The sequence below is a fragment of the Salmo trutta genome, chromosome 9, assembly GCF_901001165.1.
Source record: "Salmo trutta chromosome 9, fSalTru1.1, whole genome shotgun sequence".
Classification (NCBI taxonomy): domain Eukaryota; kingdom Metazoa; phylum Chordata; class Actinopteri; order Salmoniformes; family Salmonidae; genus Salmo; species Salmo trutta.
This window is the reverse complement of record NC_042965.1, coordinates 32,767,494-32,784,644: the sequence shown is the minus strand read 5'-3', so window position 1 is coordinate 32,784,644 and position 17,151 is coordinate 32,767,494. Positions and strand designations below refer to the sequence as shown.

Sequence of the window (17,151 nt, the reverse complement as noted above, 5' to 3'; positions counted from 1 at the left end):
GACAGTTTTAGGTAACAGGAGATGCCTCCTGGTTAATGTTCCCTCAAGTTTTTGGGGGTACTGAGCAAATTTCAGGTCTGCTGAGCGCAAACTTGAACATTAAATGCTGTGCAACTTCTAGCCAATGTGTGGTGTTCAATGTAGGCCTGCATTCCATGAGCCTTTTGAGGAAAAACTTGCAGGGCTTGACGTTTAACCTCTTTATCCACTTATCCTTCAGACAAGGTGGTGACTGAAAATGTTTTTTTGTTGTTTGATGCAAGAAACCACTTTACAAAATAAAATGCATTTTTATTCCCATACCATTGTTACAGAGAATCAGACAAATGATGCTACCCTCTGCCTATTGGCTACTTAGATTATTCAAGCCTGTCTCAAAAAACAACACTGCCCCTTCATCTATAACTGGGCTAATAACTCACTAACTTGCAAAGGATTTAAACAAAACCTGCACACGAGGCTACGTGCAGCTCTTGCCTTTCTCAAAACAAGCGAAACTACTCACGACCACAGCTGTATGGCACAGATCCGTATATGGCAATGGTCTATTTGCATATAGGCCTTTGCAGCTTTAATTGGTTATGCTGCACCGGTCTGTGTAGAGTACGGGCTGAGTCGGTCTCAATAGAATCCTACTCTGATGTGTTCTGCCTACAGCAAAATCTCTTGCATAGTTCATTTTGTTTCGGTATGTTGCATGGGAAGTGGCTAATATTGAGCTGATTCAATCACAATTGCCACAGTAAAGGGAAACGTTGCTAGTGTTAACTAACAGGGAAAACTCTAGGAAGTTGAGTGAAGTTAAATCTCATGCTTCTCGCCTTGGGATGATAGTTCTTCTGGGCTCTGTGCAGCAGTCTCGGGGCTGCTGCGTGGCCGCGCACGCGCAGTTTAGAGGGAACATTGGTGCTGGAAGGTGTAGGGTACTGGTGCTGGAAGGTGTAGGATGCTGGTGTGTGAAAAACCCTAACATGTTAGACAGGTAAAAAAAAAAAATCCTTGATAAATGTTGGGATAGTAGTTATTACTGCAAGTGAGAGTGATTTGTCTTAAAAATTTACCCGCAAAGTGTAAAATGGTAGTAGATGCACAGTCAACACATTCAGAGGAGTATATGTGGCCCATGCAGGAATCAAACTACTGTAGTACTGCAAGCACCATGCACGCTCCAGCCAACTGCGGTTAGATTGTCAACTATGCACTATCTATCTACAGTTTTTTTCTTATTTGTCACATGCACCGAATACAACGGATGTAGACTTTACCGTGAAAGGCTTGCTTACGAGCCCTTCCCAACGATGCAGAATAAAAATAAGTAATCATGATACAAAGGAAATGTGGATGGATCTCACCTCAGGATTACTTTGTGAGGAGCCTTTGTTGTGAGGTGAGAAAAAATGCTGCTCGATCGTGTTATAACACAAGCCTCAGCAAGCCACAGGAGCAAAAAAAAACTGGATTTATGCTCCCTAAAGATTCACGTCTGTTTCAGACATCATTGGCTACTTTGCAGTAGTTTTTCCTCTTCTAGTGTCCTGACTTCCATGGTGACTGATCTGGCAGGACATGTCAGGGAAACGCATGGTGAACACCTATCCACTATGCAGTGTATTTGTGTGTGCAGCCTGGAGTGGAGTGTGTTCCCTCAGGGCTTCTCTCAGAGGACTGAGCCATGACATAATGCTGGGGAGTTTTATTGAGGAGACAACTGAAGATCATTAATGGGAGGAGAATCCCATCCATGAGAGAAGAGTTGAGAGGCCCAGGCCAGCCCGTTTCCTCTCTGTGTGCTTCTGTTTGTTTGTGTGGACACAGAGAGAAGACAAAAAATGTTTTACATACTAGCTGTCGCTCACACATAGCTACCGAGCAAGTCCCCACCCTCATGAACAAGCCCCCACCCTCATGAACAAGCCCCCACCCTCATGAAGCTGAAAGGTAGCTATGGTTCTATACTTTGTGCTGTCATGTGTTGCCTTGTATAGGAGAATTGTCTTGGTTATTTTAGTGTCTGTCCGTGCATCTATGTTGAATCTCTTTAGACAAACCCAATTCATATTTAATGTTTGAAGTGGAAAATATCTATAGGACTACTCATCTCTGAGTTTGGCTTGTGTACTTTCACTGTGCACACACACACACACACACACCAGAAAAGAGAATGAACATGTAGTAGTTAAGGGGTAGACATTGACCCAGTGGCCTCTTAGTGTTGTTAAATTTGGGCTGTTTTCCCAGTTCCCAGACCTTATCAGAGTTATCTATTTAAAGGCTGTTTTTGGTATTCCTGAGTCCCTTGGTATGCCCCAGATCCATCACTAATTTTAGAGCCCCCAGCACAACACAGAAAGGGTAGAATAAGGAGAAGAGGAGGGTTGCAAGTCCGATACTTGTATGAGAATGTTGGCATACAAAGAGAGAGAGATTGGAGGACAGGGGAAGGCACAACAAAATTGGCTATTTAGGAGATCACTACCATATATGACAAATAACCTTGGTTGTTTTTCCTGTGAGGGAATGTCTTATGTGGTATTTGGCATACGGCAACAGTGACACTGGACTTGAAATGTGTTTGGTTTCAGCAGTGCATGACCAGGCAGTTAACACTACTCTCTTTAGATAAACAAACAAACAAACAATCTGACTGTGTTCTGTATCCATTAACCACACAGGAGAGAGGGAGAACCAGGAGAGGGGGAGAACCAGGAGAGGGGGGTGAACCAGGGGAGGAGAGGGGGTGAACCAGGGGAGGAGAGGGGGGTGAACCAGGAGAGGGGGGTGAACCAGGAGAGGGGGGTGAACCAGGAGAGGGGGGTGAACCAGGGGAGGAGAGGGGGGTGAACCAGGAGAGGAGGAGAACCAGGAGAGGGGGGTGAACCAGGGGAGGAGAGGGGGAGAACCAGGAGAGGAGAGGGGGGTGAACCAGGAGAGGGGGGTGAACCAGGGGAGGAGAACCAGGAGAGGGGGGTGAACCAGGGGAGGAGAGGGGGAGAACCAGGAGAGGAGAGGGGGGTGAACCAGGGGAGGAGAGGGGGGTGAACCAGGAGAGGAGGAGAACCAGGATAGGGGGGTGAACCAGGGGAGGAGAGGGGGGTGAACCAGGGGAGGAGAGGGGGGTGAACCAGGAGAGGAGAGGGGGGTGAACCAGGAGAGGAGAGGGGGGTGAACCAGGAGAGGAGAGGGGGAGAACCAGGAGAGGAGAGGGGGGTGAACCAGGAGAGGAGAGGGGGAGAACCAGGAGAGGAGAGGGGGAGAACCAGGGGAGGAGAGGGGGGTGAACCAGGAGAGGAGAGGGGGGTGAACCAGGAGAGGAGAGGGGGAGAACCAGGAGAGGGGGGTGAACCAGGGGAGGAGAGGGGGAGAACCAGGAGAGGAGAGGGGGGTGAACCAGGAGAGGGGGGTGAACCAGGGGAGGAGAGGGGGGTGAACCAGGAGAGGAGGAGAACCAGGAGAGGGGGGTGAACCAGGGGAGGAGAGGGGGAGAACCAGGAGAGGGGGGTGAACCAGGGGAGGAGAGGGGGAGAACCAGGAGAGGAGAGGGGGGTGAACCAGGAGAGGGGGGTGAACCAGGGGAGGAGAGGGGGGTGAACCAGGAGAGGAGAGGGGGGTGAACCAGGAGAGGAGAGGGGGGTGAACCAGGAGAGGAGAGGGGGATGAACCAGGAGAGGGGGGTGAACCAGGGGAGGAGAGGGGGGTGAACCAGGAGAGGAGGAGAACCAGGGGAGGAGAGGGGGGTGAACCAGGGGAGGAGAGGGGGGTGAACCAGGAGAGGAGAGGGGGGTGAACCAGGAGAGGAGAGGGGGGTGAACCAGGAGAGGGGGAGAACCAGGAGAGGGGGGTGAACCACGGGAGGAGAGGGGTTGAACCAGGAGAGGGTGAACTCTGGTCGAAGAAAGAGGATGGATGAGCTTTCATAGAGAGAAGAGGATATGAGCATTCGGACAGAGGAAAAGTGTGTGTGTGTGTGTGTGTGTGTGTGTGTGTGTGTGTGTGTGTGTGTACACAGGAAAGGAAATGGAGAACAGCTGTAGAGGAAATGGAGAGCCTAGAGAGGGCCATCGTAATCACTTTAACCCTGTTTCCGGGATTGCTGTGTGAGGCGACTATCTTTTGATTTTGTCTTTTTGTGTGTCTATGCGCGTGAGCTGTGCATTTGTTTGTGTGTTGTGGTTTGATGGTTGTCTGTTTGTGTGTGTTGGAGACAATAGCCTTTTGGACAGAATCAGTCCTATCCTGGGGCAGCAGGCAGCCTAGCGTTTAGAGCGTTGGGCCAGATATCAAAAAGTTACTAGTTCGAATCCATGAACTGACTTTGTAAAACAATCTGCCCACCTTAGCCCTAATGGCTCCGAGTGCTGTCAGTAATGACTGCCCAGCTAGCACATCATGTTCTCAGAACCATGTTTTTCATAGGTGGGGATTTCAGTACTTCAGCATAATGTTTCTTACAGGTTCCCTCATGGTTCTATTTAAAATAATGTTCTCAAATTGTTCAGAGAATGTTAAGAAACAATTTTGTTCTGTGGAAAATTCAGTACTTCAGCATAACGTTTTCTACAGGTTACCTCGTGGCTCTATTTAATGTCATGTTCTCAGCACATGAATAAAACTTTCCATAACAACCACAAGAAAAATGAGTAAAGTTCAGAATGTCAGCATCAACAAAACTCAATATCCGCTATCTTGGTAAGTGTGTTCAGGTGTGTTGGCTGTGCCTTGTTTTCTTTGAAATGGGGTCTGTCTGAATAGACTGAAATGAACAGCTTTGTATGAGTAATAAATAACACACAAAAAAACATGGAACGCTTACTCTGTCCTGGTGTCGTAGTGGACTAATTCCAGGAATAAAGAACAGAAGATCGTAGGTTGGAATCACACTGATGCCATGTCACAATCAAAAAAGGAATTTGCTTGCATGATTAATGCCTAAGCAAATACATTTCCATGTGTCCTATAAGTGCTAAGGGTTCAAAACAGTTAACCTAAATGAAACTTGTTCTCAGAATGTTATTTAATTACCTTAAAATAACTCCGAATTTCCTTTCTCAGAATGTTAATAAAACCTTCCAGGAAAACTCAGCAAACCATAGTAAAATGTTCTCAGAACATCGCTGCAACCTAGACATCTATGTTCCCAGAACAGGCAAAATTGACAGGAAGCTTATGGCTTTGTTCCCAGAACCAATGGAAAACCAAAAACGTACGTACCCACAACTTCCAACAAACTTAATGTATTATCTGGGTGATCCCATGCCATGACCTCAGAGGGTGTCTCAGGGAGAATGGGATATGCAAAAAAACGAATTTCCATTTCACCACACACTTGTAGAGGTTATGTACATGTGTGAAACAAGGCAAATATAAGTGCCCCCTATTTGACCTTTTTGACCTAAGATTGGATCAGGTCAAAGATTTAGTCTGTACCATTTGTTCCATTTGGAGGATTCAGAGCAGTAGGCCTAGTGCTGTGGACTGTTCTGTTCCTCTCTTGTAGATGTATAGCGTATTTCACGCAGTGTGCTCTCAGCTGTCACAATGCAATTTCAGCCCAGAGAGTGTGAGCTTGGGTGATGAGAATGTTTTCTCACTTTTCATCTGTGGTATATTTATAGAACAGGAAAATTGTGACACCTGACTCTTCCCATACAGGAAGTGTAACCCCCCCCTCTTTTTCACTCACTCTCCAATTCTAACCTTAAAAAACTAATTTGGGATCGGTGTCGCTTCCACGGGACGCTTGAGCTAACGTAGGCTAATGCGATTAGCATGAGGTTGTAAGTAACAAGAACATTTTAGACATATCTGATATTGGCAGAAAGCTTAAATTCTTGTTAATCTAACTGCACTGTCCAATTTACATTAGCTATTACAATGAGAGAATACCATGCTATTGTTTGAGGAGAGTGCACAATTTTCAACATGAAGAGTTATTCATAAACAAATTAGGCACATTGGGACAGTTTTGATAAATAATTTCAACAGAAATGCAATGGTTCATTGGATCAGTCTAAAACTTTGCACATACACTGCTGCCATCTAGTGGCCAACATCTAAATTGCACCTGGGCTGGAATAATACATTATGGCCTTTCTCTTGCATTTCAAAGATGATGATACCAAAAAAAATACAAAAGACAATTCAGTCCCATTCAAAATCCTATTTTCCCTAACCCTAAACCATACTCTTACCTTAACCCTATTTTTCATTTAACCAGGCAAGTCTGTTAAGAACAAATTTTTATTTACAATGACAACCTACCCCAGCCAAATCCTAACCTGGACGACTGGGCTAATTGTGCGCCACCATATGGGACTCCCAATCACGGCCGGTTGTGATACAAGGTGGAATCGAACAAGGGTCTGTAGTGACGCCTCTAGTACTGAGATGCAGTGCCTTAGACCGCTGCGCCACTCGGGAGCCTAAAACCCTTAACATAATTCTAACCTTAACTCTAAACCCCCTAGAAATAAGGCAGTTTAACCCACTGTTCCCCGGGCGCTGAAGACATGGATGTCGATTAAGGCAGCCCCCCCCGCACCTCTTTGATTCTGAGGGGTTGGGTTAAATGTGGAAGACACATTTCAGTTGAAGGCAGTTGTCCCCAGTTGGTCAAATTGTTGTTTGTTTACTATTCTTGTCGGGACTTCTGGTCCCCACAAGAATAGTTAAACATGTCCACACACACACACACACACACACACACACACACACACACACACACACACACACACACACACAGTGTTGTAAGAGAGACAAGCATCAGAGCTCAGATGTTGTGAGGTCAGGGACCGGTCTGACCACCTCTGTCAAAGACCTCTCTAGACAAGCCTGTGTTAACAGACCGACAGCTAGAGCCCTCAGACAGACAGCTATTTCTAACATCACCGTTGGTTGACAAGACGCTGCGATATGCATGAAGAGATCAAACCTGTTACACTCAGGCCATTGTGTACAGAATCAATTTCCTGGAGTTGGTTGATGCAACTACTATTTTGATTTTGTTACTCTGTATATTTTTGACATTGATATATTGATCATGATTTGTATAGAGTATGTCATGTAACAGAGTGTAAAGCCTGTTATCGGTCTTTATTTTTCCCCAGTATGACTGTGATCTCAATAAAAATTAAAAATCACACAGAACTAAACAACACCAAAACAGAGGTCATTGTCACTGTACCAAGTTATGCTTTAAGTCAGTGGTCACCAACCAAGGCAGTCCTAGTTGATCACCAAATGTGGGTTCCCATTTTCAACCATTTCATATGTCTGAAGGTACAAACTCTGTCTTTCTGGCGGGCCCGTGGGGAGCAAATCAAGTGCACTATAGACCTATCACTGGCCAATCGGCTGGCTCAGATTACAGTGTCTGCAGCAATGTAGCAGACGTAAAAGAAAGTTACAGCAAAGCTGATACTGAGATTTCTAAACTTTTAAAACCATAGCTAGAGAGACTGTCAACGAATACAGAAAAGAGCTGCTGTTTTTGAGTGAGTTCATGTTTAAGTTCTTACTCAGCAATGTCAAACTTTTTATTCAACACTTTTATAAGCCATAAAATGTGCGCTCTTCCTACGTGCACTGCGAGCAGCACTGCAGCTGTAATGAATGAGTATGAAAGTGGATCCATAGGCTTGCATTGTTATTATTAGTGGGCGGCTTGGGTCTTTTTTATATAGAGGAATATTTCACTTTCTCTGGTCATAGGAATAAAAACATGAATTTGTGCAAGAGGCAGAAATAATGTGACTTGAGTTTTGCCATTAGCTGGAAGACGGTGTCCCCTTTTGGTCAGTGTCAGCGGAGGAGAGGGGAGGGATTTTGAGGCGGACCCTCAGTCTGCTGCTCTCTCCCTCCGCCCAGTAAAATAATAAAAGAAAAGATGTATATGTATGCTCACTCAGCTGTGCCTCACACCAACTAATACATTACCGGTGTGATCATATAGCCTAGCTCAAATAGCCTACCTTATATTGCCTACCTCAAAGGTTGAAATATTATTTAAAACAAATGGTCTGAGAAGAATGCATTGGCAGGTCAATTCAAGCAAGCCAATATGCTGTGATAATGTTTTGGGCCTATAGCCTTCTGCACACACCTCATTACTACAGTCCTCTTTTTAAATAGGTTAATGTTTAAAACGAATGACGGGAGATCTCGGCTTGCATTTTGACTCACAAAGTGATCTCCACTCCAAAAAGGTTGGTGACCACAGCTTTAAGTTGTAGCAACAAGTGTATTGCATGGAACATACACCGAGTGGACAAAACATTAAGAACACCTTCCTAATATTGAGTTGTACCCCCCCTTTTAGCCTCAGAACAGCTCAATTTGTCAGTGCATGGACCCATCTTGAGTCCAATGCTTCCCACAGTTGTCAAGTTGGCTGGATGTCCTTTGTGTGGTGGACCAATCTTGATACACATGGGAAACTGTTGAGCATGAAAGGCCCAGCATCAACTACCATACCCCGTTCAAAGGCACTTAAATATATTGTCTTTCCCATTCACCCTCTGAATGGCACACATACATACACAATCCTTGTTTCAATTCTCTTAAGGCTTAAAAATCCTTCTTTAACCCGTCTCCTCCCCTTCATCTACACTGATTGAAGTGGATTTAACACGTGACATCAATAAGGGATCATATCTTTCGCCTGGTTAGTCTATATCATGGAAAGAGCAGGATTTCTTAATGTTTTGTACACTCAGTGTATGTCATTCTTTCTGTGTTCATTAATCATCTATGAGTAAAGCCAGGAGTTTTTCCTAGTCAGCTGAGGTCACATACTCAGGCTATAAGTAGAAGGGACTGGTCAGTCCAGAGTTTTTCCTGCTCAGCTCACATGACCAGTAAAAAACTCCTGGCCCTAGCTATGAAAAATAATAAGTCTATTACCCCCACTAAGTAGTTCACAATGTGACAAAAGACACTCCGAAGAATAGTACCGTGTGAATGCTACGACCGTGCGTACGTCATTGATGTTTGCTTAAAGCGCACTAACAGATGTTACAGCTGCTTGGAACATCCCATTGTTACTAAAAGACAATTTATCATCAGGTCCGTTTTTATAATCCCCCAAAATACTAACAATGACATTACCACGGAGGAACTGGGCAACACATAGCTAGCTCTTCCTCCCATAGTCCCCCGTTTCACTCTGATTGCGGGACAGAGCATTTCTCAGTATCTCACACACACACACACCTGGCTAACACACAGCCTAAAGCATGTGTGCTGGAAACAGTCTGACGTGTATTTCCAAGTACGCCTGTGTTAGCCCGGTGCACTCAGTGTGCTCTTTGTTTCAGTGGAAGGATAAAGATCTCTTATCGCCATGTCCTTCTGAGGAGAAATGGATATGATATTTGTTTTGGCTAACCAATGGATCTTTCAGAGTCAACAATCCTCCCTTGATATCAAGTTAATCCAGTTTACCTACCTGGAAATTCAGCCTATTAGTTTTGCATTGGCAGTGTGTGAAGCACAGACCTGAAAGAACACCTCTCTATCCTCTGACCACCATGCACGTACCTTCTCAGGATAACACTGACCACGTTTGGGGCAGCAGCGTAGCCTAGTGGTTAGAGCGTTGGACCAGTAACCGAAAGGTTGCAAGATCAAATCCTCAAGCTGACAAGGTACAAATCTGTCGTTCTGCCCCTGAACAAGGCAGTTAACACACTGTTCCTAGGCCGTCATTGTAAATAAGAATTTGTTCTTAACTGACTTGTCTAGTTAAATAATGGTAAAATAAAAAAGTTTACGCTCACAAATATCCCCTTATTATTCAAGTATTCTGTTTGTGAGTTAATGCATATAAACATCATATCCCGTTTACAATAATCTGAAAAAGCTTCTATCCCGGTTATGAGAAACCCAAATAAGATTCCTGGGTTATGCTGATCTTAGTCAGGATACTGTGGCATGTAAATATCTTGTTTTTCTTGGACTGCGCAGGCTCAGTTTCGCATATCATGGGTGTTGTATGATGATGTTTTCATCTGATTGTCAAACAAAGCATTTTAAGTTGCCTACTTGCTCAGTTCGATCCACCACAATGCCATAATTATTTATTTTGCTGATACTCCGTACTGGACTGTATAGCCTACTAGCTACTTTCACCCCTAATTTAGACACGTTTCTGCTTATAATTTCCAACATTTGGTAGGCTATGTTATAATTTGTGACATCTCGTATTACACTGAACAAAAATATAAACGCGACATGTAAAGTGCTGGTCCCATGTTTCATGAGCTGAAATGAAAGATCCCATAAATGTTCCATACTCACAAAAAGCTTATTTCTCTAAAATGTAATGCGCAAATTTGTTTACATCCCTGTTAGTGAGCATTTCTCCTTTGCCAATATAATCCATCCACCTGACACTAAAAGGCCACTCTAAAATGTGCTGTTTTGTCACTACAAAATGCCATGTTTTGATGGAGTGTGCAATTGGCATGCTGACTGCAGGAATGTCCTCCAGAGCGGTTTCCAGATAATTGAATGTTAATTTCTCTACCACATGCCACGTCCAATGTGGTTTTAGAGAATTTGGCACTACATCCAACCGGCCTCACAACCGCAGACAACGTCTAACCACGCCAGCCCAGGACCTCCACATCTGGCTTTTTCACCTGTGGGATCGTCAGAGGGGAGAGGAGTATTTCTGTCTGTAATAAAGCTGTTTTTTTTGTGGAGATAAACTCATTCTGACTGGCTGGGCCTGGATCCCCAGTGGGTTGGCCTGGCTCCCAAGTGGATGGGCCTATGCCCTCCCAGGCCCACCCATGACTGCGCCCCTGCCCAGTCATGTGAAATCAATAGATTAGGTCCTAATTTATTTATTTAAATTGTCAGATTTCCTTACATGAACTGTAACTCAGCAGAATCTTTGAAATTGTTGCATGTTGCGTTTTTATATTTTTGCTCAGTATAAAACTGTGTTTGCATCCTGATTGTGAGGAGGAGGCAGGTCACTGACACATGTCTTCCTCACGTTGCTGCCCAGGGAAAGGACTGGATTGCTATGGCTTATATTAACATGGGGACATTATGGTGATAATTTTACCTATGGCTCTGCTTATGGCCCTGTGGCTGGGCGTTTGGTTCAGTACCTAACATAGTTACCTAATGATCTCAATAGTTCACATCGGCGAACATTTTTAAGGGTTAAGGCCAAGGGAACTGGAACAGAAATGGAACTGAACAACAATGTGCCTTCGTTCAATGAACATTGAAGGAGCCCACTTTATTTCAGCTGTATTAGCCCACTGTCATTCAACACAGGGAATGAATTTGTCCTTGGGTTCTGTCAAATTAAATCAAATGTTATTTGTCACATGCGCCGAGTACAATGGGTGTAGCCTTTCCTACGTGAAATGCTTACTTAGGAGCCCTTCCCAACGATGCAGAGGTCAGGTCAGGACCTTACACATTGCACACACTATTTACTACCAATGGTCTGACTATCAGGTAGAGCTGGCACAGTTACCGTATAACTGTGTAACCGATGGTTATGGATGAAGAATGTCATGTGTTTAGTTTTTTGGAACAAACAGCTGGCTGAAGACGGGACGGCCTGGTATTTGTGTGGTTGAGTCCGTTTCTGCGGTAACATGGATTCTTCACAACCTGTTGTTGCAAACGAGTCTTCGGTTTCCTAGAATGAATAGAACGGGCTTGGAACCTCTAACCCTGGCAATTACCCTGGCAAGTGTACCCATAAATGGTAAAGTCATATGTACACTCGCAATGGCTGCCTGGTCTTGTGATGCAATAGTTTCTTTGGTAATGTAGAATTTTCATTCAAATGATGTTAATTGATGTGGCTCATGCAGAGGAATGTCAATTGATTTGAATCAACAAATCACAGCACATATTGATGGGTCTTTTCCCATACAGTAGATGTGATAAAGGTCAATGGAACACAGACCTTCCATTGACCAGATTGGCACACATTCAACAAATCTGATCCAACAAAGTGGATATTCGTCAAATCCGTCACGTACGGTTCCCACAGTGACCGTACGTACATACCCCAACCAGAAGCCATGGATCACAGGCAATATCCGCACTGAGCCAAAGGGTAGAGCTGCCGCTTTCAAGGAGCGGGACTCTAACCCGGAATCTTATAAGAAATCCCGCTATGCCCTCCGATGAACCATCAAGCAGGCAAAGCGTCAATACAGGACTAATATTGAATCGTACTAGACCGGCTCCGACGCTTATAGGATGTGGCAGGGCTTTCAAACTATTACAGGCTATAAAGGGAAGCACAGCCACGAGCTGCCCATTGACACAAGCCAACCAGATGAGCTAAATTACTTCTATGCTCACTTCGAGGCAAGTAACATGACTGCGTGATCACGCTCTCCATAGCCGATGTGAGTAAGACCTTAAAACAGGTCAACATCCACAAGGCCGCAGGGCCAAACGGATTACCAGCATGTGTACTCCGAGCACGCGCTGACTAACTAGCATGTGTCTTCACGGACATTTTCAACCTGTCCCTGACTGAGACTGTAATACCAACATGTTTCCAGCAGACAACCATAGTCCCTGTGCCCAAGAACACTAAGGTAACCTGCCAAAATGACTACCAACCCGTAGCACTCACGTCTGTAGCCATGAAATCCTTTGAAAGGTTGGTAATGGCTCACATCAACACCATTATCCAAGAAACCCTAGACCCACTCCAATTTGCATACGGCCCCAACAGATCAACAGATGATGCAATGACTATTGCACTCAACACTGCCTTTTCCCTCTTGGACAAAAGGAACACCTATGTGAGAATGCTATTCATTGACTACAGCTCAGCGTTCAACACCATAGTGCCCTCAAAGTTCATCACTAAGCTAAGGACCCTGGGACTAAACACCTCCCTCTGCAACTAGATCCTGGACTTTCTGACAGGCCGCCCCCAGGTGGTTAGGGTAGGTAACAACACATCCGCCACGCTGATCCTCAACACGGGGGCCCCTCAGGCGTGCATGCTCAGTCCCCTCCTGTACTCCCTGTTCACTCATGACTGCATGGTCAGGCACGACTCCAACACCATCATTAAGTTTGCTGATGACACAACAGTGGTAGGCCTGATCACCGACAACGATGTGACAGCCTATAGGGAGGAGGTCTGAGACCTGGCCATGTGGTGCCAGGACAACAACCTCTCCCTCAACGTGTTCAAGACAAAGGAGATGATTATGGACTACAGGAAAAGGAAGACCGAGTGGAGCAGGTTGAGAGCTTCAAGTTCCTTGGTGTTCACATCACCAACAAACTAACATGGTCCAAGCACACCAAGACAGTCATGAAGAGGGCACAACAAAACCTATTCCCCCTCAGACTGAAAAGATTTGGCACGGATCCTCAGATCCTCAAAAGGTTCTACAGCTGCTTGCCTGGTATGGCAACTGCTTGGCCTCTGATCGCAAGGCACTACAGAAGGTAGTGCGTACGTCCCAGTACATCACCGGGGCCAAGCTTCCTGCCATCCAGGACCTCTATACCAGGTGGTGTCAGAGGAAGGCCCTAAAAATTGTCAAAGACTCCAGCCACCCTTGTCATAGACTGTTCTCTCTGCTACCGCACGGCAAGCGGTACCGGAGTGCCAAGTCTAGGTCCAAGAGGCTTCTTAACAGCCTCTACCCACATTCCATAAGACTCCTGAACAGCTAATCAAAGGGCTACCCAGACCCCTCTTTTACGCTGCTGCTACTCTCTGATTATTATCTATGCATAGTCACTTTAAGTACCTACATGTACATATTACCTCGACTAACTGGTGCCCACGCACATTGACTCTGTACCGGTACCCACTGTATATAGCCTCGCTATTGTTATTTTACTGCTGCTGTTTAATTATTTGTAAATTTACATTTTTTATTTTCAAATTTTTACTTAACGCTTATTTTTCTTGACTGCTTGACGCATTGTTGTTTAAGGACTTGTAAGTAAGCATTTCACTAAGGTCTACACCAGTTGTATTCGGCACGTGACAAATAGAATTGTATTTTATTTACAATGACTTCAGAAAGTATTCATACCTCTTGACTTATTATACATTTTGTTATTACAGCCTGAATTAAAATAAAAAATGGATTAAATATAATTTTTTTCTCACCCATCTACACACAATACCCCATAATGACAAAGTGAAAACATGTTTGCAAATGTGTTGAAAATTAAAAACATTTGGCAGCGATTACAGCTGTGAGTCTTTCTGGGTAAGTCTCTAAGAGCTGTGAGTGGTTGTGGGTAAGTCTCTAAGAGCTTTCCACACCTGGATTGTGCAACATATCCCCATTTATTTTACAAATTCTTCAAACTCTGTCAAATTGGTTGTTGATCGTTGCTAGAAAACCATTTTCAGGTCTTGCCATAGATTCTCAAGTAGATTTAAGTCAAAACTGTGACTCGGCCACTCAGGAACATTCACTGTCTTCTTGATAAGCAACTCCATTGTAGATTTGGCCTTGTGTTTTAGGTTATTGTCCTGCTGAAATGTGAATTCATCTCCCAGTGTCGGGTGGAAAGCAGACTGAACCAGGTTTCCCTCTAGGATTTTGCCTGTGCTTAGCTCCATTCTGTTTATTTTTATCCTGAAAAACTCCCAAGTCCTTAATGATTACAAGCATACACATAACATGATGCAGCCACCACTATGCCTAAAAATATGGAGAGTGGTACTCAGTAATGTGTTGTATTGGATTTGCCCTAACATAACACTTTTGTTGTCAGGACAAAAAGTGAATTGCTTTGCCACATTTTTTTGCTGTATTCATTTAGTGCCTTGTTGCAAACAGAATGCATGTTTTGTAATATTTGTATTCTTGTCACGGATCCCTCTGGAACTGTCATTACGCACACCTGGCCCCTATTCCCATTGATTAGTAATTGTATAAGTGTGCCCTTTGTTCACTGTTGTCCTGTCGATTTATTGTTCCAATGTCCGTTGGTCGTGTGAGTACCTGTGCTGTGTTGTTTTGGCTTTCGTGCCCCGTGTATTGTGCCGATAATTACGGGTCTCGTCCCATGTGATAATCATTGTGCGATTGTGTATTTAATCAAGGTACTCCTCGCTATTTTGTTTGGGTCTCAACCCTGTGTTTGGTATACGTGTTTGTTTGGTCTTCGACTACAATGTAACTCTTTTAAAGTCACCATTGGCCTCATGGTGATATCTCTGAGTGGTTTTCTTCCTCCCCGGCAACTGAGTTAGGAAGGACGCTTGTATCTTTGTAGTAACTGGGTGTATTGATACACCATCCAAAGTGTAATGAATAACTTTTGTATGCTTTTTTTCTTTCTCATCTACCAATAGGTGCCCTTCTTTGCGAGGCAATGGAATACCTCCCTGTTTTCTGTGTTTGAAATTCACTGCTCAACTGAGGGACCTTACTGATCATTTTATGTGTCGGTTCAGAGATGAGGTAGTCATTCACAATTACACTATTATTGCAGACATTGAGTCCATGCAACTTATTATGTGACTTATTAAGCACATTTTTACTCCTGAAATTATTTAAGCTTGCCACAACAAAGGGGTTAAATACTTGATTCAAGACATTTCAGCTTTTCATATTCTATTAATTTGTAAACATTTCGAAAAACATAATTCCACTTTGACAATATGGGATACTGTGTGTAGGCCAGTGTCAAAAAAATCTAAATTGAATATATTTTAAATTCAGGCTGTAACACAACAAAATATGAAAAAATGAAAGGGTGTGATTACTTCTAAAGGCACTGCATGTATTCTAATAGGCCCACAATGTGGTTACTTAATATTTGGATATATTAGGCTGTTTTCACTGCATAACATATAGAAGTTGTCCTTTTTCAGGTTTAGAAGTGAATGCTAACTCCCATTTGGTTTAAGCTGATTAGCATAGCTAGCATACAGACATTTTGCAGGGGAGCAATGAGGAGACTGGATCCCCCCCCTCCCCCCACCATGGCCCTTTCCCCCATGTGTTTCCATAGTAAATCCATGGTTTTGATCGAGTTTGAGTGACCTCTTTACCGCATCTATATTGATGGGTACACTTGCTGCTTTTACTTCCTGCTTTTACTTCCTGCTTTGCTCCTATGGGTACACTCACAATAGCCTCCAGTCCACCCATTATGCCATCATTGACTTGAATGGGGATGTGTGGTATATTAATTATATTTCTATGGTAGCATATGCAGTCACCAGGAAAATCACCAGGAAATCACCAAGAATAGAGCAAAACATTTGTTTAATTTAGGAAATCTGTTCCCCAAATATTCCCACGAAAAAAAAAGAGAGTCGTGATCATGTCTCAATGTGATGTGTCTCAAGGTAGGAAATTATTGTTATTTACAAATGCACATTTTTGGGGGGCTTAATTGTTGTCAATTTGCAGTGCACAAATGATTATAATTATGTTCCGGTCCCCCGACCATCCTCTCAGAAAAAAACGTCCCGTGGCTGAATCTAGTTTCCTTCCCCTGGTCTAAAATGTCAGGATGTGGTTTTCTAGCAATCACTTTTACATTAGATTGTGAGGTCTGTATTGTGTTGATCGTGTGTGTCTGATATATCTATATCTATCTATTTTTTTTACCTATGTTGCCATAGCTATGTTTTTTCTTAACTGTGTGTGTGACAGATCCCGTACAGACCTACTGTGCCCGGGGCCTCTCCTGGCCTCTCCAGCCCACGTAGTCAGGATGAGCTCATCGCCACAAAGTCCACAGTGGAGCTCTCTTCGCTCGCAGTACTCCTCAAACTTCACTTTTTCTCTCTCTCTCTCACACACACACACACACACACACACACACACACACACACATTTAGAAAGTTCCCTTTACTCAGGACAGTAGGATGATGGTACACACCCTCCTCTCTAATTACATTTGTATTTATTTTATTTAACTAACACTGAAAACGCAGACGTGAGTATGATGATAGTAACCCCTGGTTTCTCTCCAGACGGATGTAGTTCTCTCTGACATTATTTTTACTTTGCTCGGCTCGCGCTGATGATGTCAGAGCTGTAAACCAGAAACATGAAACAAAGGGAGTAGTCCGCATAACCCGCATGGAACAAATTACACTGACGGGTTCCTGTACGCAATGAGCGCGCACCGGAATGTGTGAGTTTGTGTGTGTGTGTGTAA

At 44.0% G+C, this 17,151-nt stretch overlaps 1 protein-coding gene across 3 annotated transcripts in view; it reads left to right on the top strand.

The window, feature by feature from the left end:
• LOC115200427 (G protein-coupled receptor kinase 5) overlaps positions 1–17,151 on the top strand; it is a 40,552-nt gene that overhangs the window by 5,404 nt on the left and 17,997 nt on the right. The window contains exon 1 of one of the 3 annotated variants that reach the window (XM_029763504.1): positions 17,040–17,127. The exons of the other annotated variants lie outside the window; for them this stretch is intronic. Coding sequence (XP_029619364.1) covers positions 17,124–17,127 — 4 coding nt within the window. The 5' untranslated portion in view covers positions 17,040–17,123. Of the gene's footprint in view, positions 1–17,039; positions 17,128–17,151 lie in introns of those variants that run through there. 3 annotated transcript variants of the gene reach the window in all.